The 7,664-nt window shown below is 32.6% G+C and overlaps 1 protein-coding gene across 1 annotated transcript; it reads right to left on the bottom strand.

Moving 5' to 3' along the window:
- Positions 1 to 199: 199 nt before the first annotated feature.
- Positions 200 to 1,332, bottom strand: LOC119601415 (prisilkin-39). Its single transcript, XM_037952341.1, has 3 exons — positions 1,195 to 1,332; positions 840 to 1,095; positions 200 to 640 (listed from the first exon to the last, which is right to left on the bottom strand). The coding sequence occupies exons 1-3, from the start codon at positions 1,204 to 1,206 to the stop codon at positions 288 to 290; spliced, it is 621 nt and encodes a 206-aa protein (XP_037808269.1). The 5' UTR covers positions 1,207 to 1,332; the 3' UTR covers positions 200 to 287.
- Positions 1,333 to 7,664: the final 6,332 nt, after the last annotated feature.

Below are 7,664 nucleotides of genomic sequence, written 5' to 3'. Positions count from 1 at the left end.
AATTTCCATTGAAATTTAGAATTATATAATGACGCTAAATTATCTATTTCCGATTGAAACGGTATGTATGTATGTATGTATGTGGAGCTACAACATAATCTTTGATTTCAATTTTGTGACAACGTCTCCCTAACTTTATACAAACTCCCCAATACATACTGTATTATATTCCGCCTTTTCAGAACAATAAAAGAATGAATTTTATGCGTGTATATTTAAATTATGTAAAAAAATTTCAAAATTTATTCTAAATTTGAAAAAAAATATAAAATACTGTTTTGAACTATTTAATAAACAGTTCCGGAAATGCCGGGACCATATTGGTAACCAGCAGCACCGGCAACAGGTGGAACATATCCGGGTGTACCCAAAGCTCCCAAACCACCACCAATAATGCTACTGCCATAATTGCTGGAATAGTAGCTTGATGGATAATTACCATAGCCGGCGTAACTGCCATAACCGCCATAACCAGGACGAGCATAAGGATAAGCACCGCGATTGTAGGAGTTGTAAGGATATGAATTGTAGCCACCAGTGTAAGCTCCATAACCACCATATCCACCATATCCACCATAACCAGCATAACCGCCATAGCCTCCAGTATAACCGTTATAGCCAGGATAACCAGCATAACCATCTGTTGAATTAAGTTAAGTATTTAATTTATTGTTTTCAATTGAGGTATATCATACTTTAAAAACGGAAAATAAAAGTTTTTGAAAATCTAAAATTTGATATTAAAATTCAAAATCTCTGCTAAAGAATTGAAAAGTGTTAAGAAATGCTACTTCTTAAGTATAAACCTCTTGAATAGTTCAAAAACCGTTCACACTTACCTAAACCTAATCTCGATTGGTAAGGATTATAGTAACCGCTACCATAGCCAAGAGTATCTAAACCAGTGCCATATGCACCAACACCAGCGTAACCACCGACATAACGTTTTTCCTGATGTTTTTCTTGCCATGGACTTAGACTACTTGCTGATCCCGATAATTCCTGTGTATTTTCGGAATTTTCTGATGCCGAAGCTACTAAGTCCTCATCAGCTCTTGCAACGATGGCAAGAGCAAAAACAAATACGCAAATGGTCTAGAATAATTTAATTTCATTTTTATTATATTAATTTTTCACTAATATTTTATTAAGTCTGTTTTATTTGATCATTTAATCCTTTTTGAGAGCACTTACAAAACACTTCATGTTGGTAATACTTATTCGAACACGGTTTTTATCGGATTATGTTTTAGATACTGCGAACAATTAACGCTAAAACTACTAGACAGCTACTAATGCTCAATTCATGAGAGTTTTTAGCTTTTATACTGATTTTAAACTGTGACTAAGTACTATGTTTATTTAAGAAGCATTGTTTTTTTAAACAAAATTTTAGAGTTTTTTGTCTATTACTTAGCGCATGTGTACAACAATGCCCATTCAAAAAATATACAGAATCTACAAGTATTTAGATATTATATTTATTTATAGTTGTGGTAATTGATGTCTCTACTTTAAAGAAATCAAAAATATCATGTAACTTGTGAAAGTGTTACAAAATTTTCATAATTTGTTACCAAAATTTAAAATATTTCCGAGTTGCCATTGCTATGTGAAACTCTCTTTTATTTTAACATTTTAATACCAATAATTTCATATCCTTATTATGTATATTAGGGTGTTTGGAAAAGAAATTTTGTACTGATGTTCCCACCGAAAATTTAACTTTAGTTCCTTTTCAATCTGAAACACATTTCCCAATTTTTTTTTGTCTTGGTGTCATTGCATAGTTTGTATAAGTATAACAGTTAATTTAATTACATTTAGTGTTGAGGCCCATTCACATTTCTGTGAATGACGTTAGGAATATTTCCAGGTGTCCAAACTTAAGAGCGGGTAAAACACTTTAGAAGTACATTGGAATCGCAACAATGTTCCACAGAATGGATTCCAAAATAAAAGGCGATAGAAGGCGAAGAATCCATTTTGCTATTTTCACCCGTTTTAGAACTTCAAAATAAATCACAAAAATTTATTCAATAAATATTATGATATAACTGCCCGTCTACCTAAGAAAATAGTTTTTGAGAAACTTTAGAGAAACTGCTGGTCCACACTAGGAAACTATTTTTGGGAAACTTTTGATTTTGCGTGAGAGAGAAAGAGAAAGAAATATCATTCATCTAGTGCCCGTCGACACTAGGAAACTTTTTTCTGGGAAACTTTTGATTTTGTGTGAGAGAAAGAAATATCATTCATCTTCCTCTCGGTACGGAGTTTCTCGTACTCGGAAACTTGTTTTGTTATTCTTTTCTTTCGTACAAAACCAAATCAATGCAATTGATACGTAGTTTCTGAAACAAAAGTTTCTATGCGTAGGTTTTTGAGGCAGTCGGCCATTTGACCGACTCACTTGGGTCGTAATGGTCCCGTTGTGATACCCTATAGCGGATCCTGCAAAGAGAAAACCAACCTATGGGACATTACCTGTCCGTCTTTAACATGGTGTTAAACCAACGAGAGGCACGAATATATTTGTCTATATTAGATAGAGCCGCAAGTTCATGCAATATTGGACTGCCTAGAAACTCAGTCACTCACTTTGACAGCTCCTGCAATAATCATTGTATGGAAGATTTAGTCTTCTTGCATGCGCACCCATAGTACAGTGCCCTGTTAGGATGGCTACCATACGTAGTCTCATCCTTGGAAGCCCCATTAGACAGAAAGACCTTCGCTCATCATAGAGAGGCCAGGTCATTCTTGATGTAGAGCAATAGGTCAGTGATGACCATCTGGTCTGAGCAGACCCATAGAGTTCATGCTGAATAAAGGCCTTACAGCATGAAAGGGGAACACCGACTAGTGTGTCAGTGTCCCCTATGTGAAGGCGGGAACCAGTTTTTGCCAGTTCGTCCGCTTTTCTATTTCCGGGAATATTAGCATGACCCGGTACCCAGAGTAGTTCCAGGCACGAATGGTTTGCCATCTCGTCAAGAGACACCCGACATTCGCGAACCAGTCTGGATGTCGTGTAGACACCAGATAGAGACTTTATAGCAGGTTTACTGTCAGTACAAATTCGGATATTAACATTGCATATCCTATAGTACCTCATCCAGTTAACCGCTCTTTTTATAGCTGAGATTTCAGCCTGTAAGACGCTGCAGTTATCGTTCAGCTTAAAACATACCGCTTTATTTAAGCGGGTAATAAAGAAACCACCACCCACGCCTGTAGTGGACTTAGATCCATCAGTAAAGATGTCAAGTGTTTCACCTTCTGAGAAGGATGGTACATTTGACATCCTAACTGTGAATCTTTTGTCCGGAAGTAGCGTGGGAGAGCAGTAATCTATATTTTCGGGGATGTAAGTCGTACTCCCCAGGATAGAAGCATGACCATGTCGGTTTGGCTTCCATATTCCGGCAGCATGAAGTCTGACTGCCGAGTTTAATGCCAGTTGCCTGGCCATCAGATCGGCAGGCAACCAGTGCATAAGTGTGAACAACGCCTGTGATGGCGTACTTCTAATCGCATCAGTGATCATTAGTGCAGAAGCTCGCATTATTCCTTCAGTATGATTGCAGTAGGTGGATTTTCCAAAGCTTTCCACCAGACAAGCGCTCCATACATCAGAATAGGCTTTATAACCATGTCCAGTATTGGGACTAATTCCCCAGTTCTTACCAATGGCCTTCCTACATGCGTACAACGCGATAGATGCCTTAGAGGCTCTCGCTTTGATGTTCAGATTCCATAGTAGTTTAGAATCAAGAATGATATCTAAGTATTTTGCACTGTCAGAGAGTTTATGCTCTACCCCATTCAGACGAGGAAGAGGAAAGGAGGGAATCTTGTATCTATTCGAGAATAGAAATGCGTAGAAATTAAGTAAACTTCTAAAGAGAATTAAGAAAAAGTTTTTTCAACAAAAGTTTCCTTTTGAAAAAATATGAAAAAAATCATAAAAATCTCAAAAAAGGACCTTTTTATCCTTTATTCCAGCTTACCAAATATTGACGCCAGGACAAAAATTTTGATAAATGGTATCTTAGAATCAATTAAACTTTAATTTTAGTTGGGAACATTAACTGTTTCCTCATACAAACGGGGCCACCCTAATGTACATACATATATCAGTATCTCGAACCCTGTTTGTTAAACCTCATGTTTAACAGACTTCAATATTAACTACATATCTACCGGAGGCCACTTAATGCTGTAAAATTTAAATCTTTTTAGAACAAAGTTTTCAGCTCGACTTATAGCGTTCATAAAATGAGCCAATTGAGCATGAAATGAACTGATATCAGATTCCTTAAATTAAAAAATTGTGTTATTCTAACTTGTAGTTCAATTATTAATTACATTACATATAGCTGACGTTTTTCAAGATTTAAGTTCATAATAAAACCTACATACAATTTTGACATGAACTTTATAAACTTGATTGTTTAAACTGACTTTTGGTGGTCAACATTTTCGTTATTATCGGACAATAGAAAATAAACAAACAAACAAAACCATAAAAAAACATAACAGTAACAAACTACAAATAACAATGGCGGTCTTTTTTTTACAAACAAAAATAAACAATATTAAATTTCCAAGAGTCAAATACATACAAATATTTATATTTGTGCGTAAATTTTCTTAACTGCAAATTTAATTATGAAGAAACAAATTATTAGGTATTTGCGAATATTATTTAGCAATTATGTGTTGATGAAAAATTTAGTACAAAAATGTCATATAGTATGAGTTGCTATATTTAAAATAAATAGAAAAAAATTGTGTTAAATTGACTCGATATAAACTCGGCTCAATGACCGCGTTTTGTTCACACAGCCTCCATTGTAAAAAGAGTTTAAAGTACCGACTGATTTGAAATGTTTCTATCTAAGCGGGAAGGTTTCCTTTCTAATTTAACATTATTTATTGAACTTTTCTAAGACCCAAATGGCATGGATATGTACATACATATATGTATTGTATGAATATGTCAAATATGAATTAATATTAGAAGAATTTTCGGCATTAAAACACAACAAAATCGTTGCATAAATATGTAGCTGAATGAATAAAATCGACTTTTAATATTCAGAGCTATTTAAGAGCTCTTTAGGTGATGATGAACAGCTCTCGATATTAAACCTTATATTTTACTGAGGTTACTTCTTCTGAATGTTTCTTTGGACCAATCAATTTACACACCAACATAAATATTGTACAAATATATAGTTATTTTCACATCAATTGTTAACAAAGAATAACTTGTTAGAAAAATTTATATTTTAAACGCCCTTTACGTTAGTTTTGAAGTTGATTTTTACAATAAAAAAATAAATAAACTATGTACATGTTTTTGGCGTTACTTAAACAAAAATACTTCCAAAGTAATTGTCATACAGTAAAATCGTTTGTATTAAACAAAGTTATAATCAACAGGCTGATTTAAAATGAACTATAATTTAGGTTAAACGTACATACAATTTTCTTTAACAAAAATCCACGAAAAGGTGTTAATTTTACGAACCCCTGAAATTAAAATTAAATATTCATTTTAAATGAGACAATTTGTGTGTTTTTTGTGGGATTTAAATGTTTAAACGCATAAATATTGATGTCATTATTTAAGTAAATTATTTTATTGCAAATTTTAATGACATCCATTTTGAACTAAATTTTTATCAGATCTATTTAATATGAATCGTACGTGTTACGTTATTTGTTTACACTCTATAATTGAAATGCTGTTGTAAACTATATAGTAAAAATACTTCCGCTAGAAGTTGAAGATATATTGAGAAACAATTTAAATGTTGGAAAGTACTAATATAGAATCTCCTGAATAAATTTGAAACCGATATCACAAAATACTAAAAATGTCAGTAAAGTTCGTAAAAAAATAGGTTCAATATATAAAACAAAAACGTTTAACATCCTTTTAACTTATAAATTAATTTCATCATAGCTGCATAATATAACCGAAACTCTATGGGTTATCTTGCCTTGTAAATAATTTGTCGCATTGTAATATAAACGTTAATTGTAAAGGTCTGAAAACCACTCCTTTTAAGAAAACCCGCACGATCTAAATAAGATGAAGCTTTTTTATTAAACGTTTTATGAATGTTTCTTTACGACAATTTTATTGTCGTTAATCATAAATACTGTCATGTAAATCATGACAGTATTTATGAATCTAAGGGCGAGTTTTTCTGATAAAGATAATCTTCATTCTTTGGTTAAACCTGGTTTATTATATGTTTCGTGTTTTTCAGTTATCAGTAAAGTTACATATTATCTTAGTTTAACTGAGTGTAATTGGCCAATTAAACTCAAGTTATAAGTGAGAAAACACAATTAACAAAAACAATAAAACAATGATTTCGGAAGAACAAAAACTTAATATTTTAAGTAAATTGCAATTTTCTGATCTGTTTTGTTTTATTTATTATTGTTTTAAATGTTTATTTAACATTTTTCCAAAATTTTCTATTTTACAAAAGTATTGTTTGCAAAAAACAGCTGTTCATTGTTTATGTTTTTGAGTAAAAACTTGGCAATACTAACAAAGTTAACTGAGCTTAAATCTAAAACTGAAAAACACAATCATCGGTTAAAGTCCGCCTAAATTTGTTCCGAGTTTAATCTAACAGCAAGTTAAGCCTAGTTTAACTAAGGAGTAAGAAACCCGCCCTAAGACAGAAAAAAGTGTTTTTATACCCTTCACCTTCGTGAGAAGTTTGTCATTCCGATTGTAATTTCCAAAATATAATTTTCCAACCCTATAAAGCAGCGGTTCCCATCGATTTTTACTTCGCGGACCCCTTGAAGAACTTATTTAATTTCGCGGACCCACATACATATTTTGATATCTTATTGTTCTAAATAATTGTCCATCCGAAAATTGACCTAGTTCATTAATTCCTAGGTCTAATAAATGTAGAGATGTCATATCTATAAAATATTCCCGTACTTTGCGAATATATAATATTTCAGATAGGTTTTCAATTGCATGTTTTGAAGATAGAATGACTTCTTTGTTGATATGTTAACATGATGTTTAATTTTATGATCGTGAGATCTTTCATGTTCATTTTTCTTCAAGGTAGCGAAAAGGTTTCTTTATCAAATATTGTCACATGTGCTTAAGGAGTCACGTTTCAAAAATTTGTTGCGATTGCAAAGGGTGAACTGAGTAAGTGAGCTAAGTTTTCGGGAAAATAATATAAGAAAGTTGGACTTCTTCTATGTTGTTGCGGAATGCGTTATCCGCATAATATATGATTTGAACTCTTTGTTAAAGTACTGTGAATTTGGAACTTAAATTTGAATTTTAAAATACCAACGAATTATTTTACTTCATGGTTTTTGGCTACATATTTACGCGAAACGCTATGGATTTTCTGATGTTAATTTAATAATATGTATTGGTCAACAAAATCAAGTTAAAATCTGTGTATCACGTCGGATTGGAATATTTATAAAGATATACATAAAGAGTCACCTCTGTTTTGGAAATATATAATTTTAGTCCTTTCAAACAAGAACACTTTTGCTTACAATTTGATAAACTTAAATCTGTAATAAGCTTGTCTTTGAATTAAACTTCATACTCCGGTACCAGTATCCCTAATTTAATTGTAAGGCAGAGT

This window comes from Lucilia sericata, unplaced genomic scaffold (assembly GCF_015586225.1).
Source record: "Lucilia sericata isolate MDLA Ls3-8-SP2 unplaced genomic scaffold, ASM1558622v1 Contig000161F_arrow, whole genome shotgun sequence".
Taxonomy (NCBI): Eukaryota; Metazoa; Arthropoda; class Insecta; order Diptera; family Calliphoridae; genus Lucilia; species Lucilia sericata.
The sequence above is the reverse complement of the archived record's forward strand: the minus strand, read 5'-3'. Positions and strand labels throughout refer to the sequence as shown.

Excerpts from the sequence above, each read along its gene's own strand:
- LOC119601415 (XM_037952341.1), bottom strand. Across the intron at positions 641-839 it reads CCAATCGAGATTAGGTTTAG|ATGGTTATGCTGGTTATCCT; the intron begins GTAAGTGTGAAC and ends TTAATTCAACAG.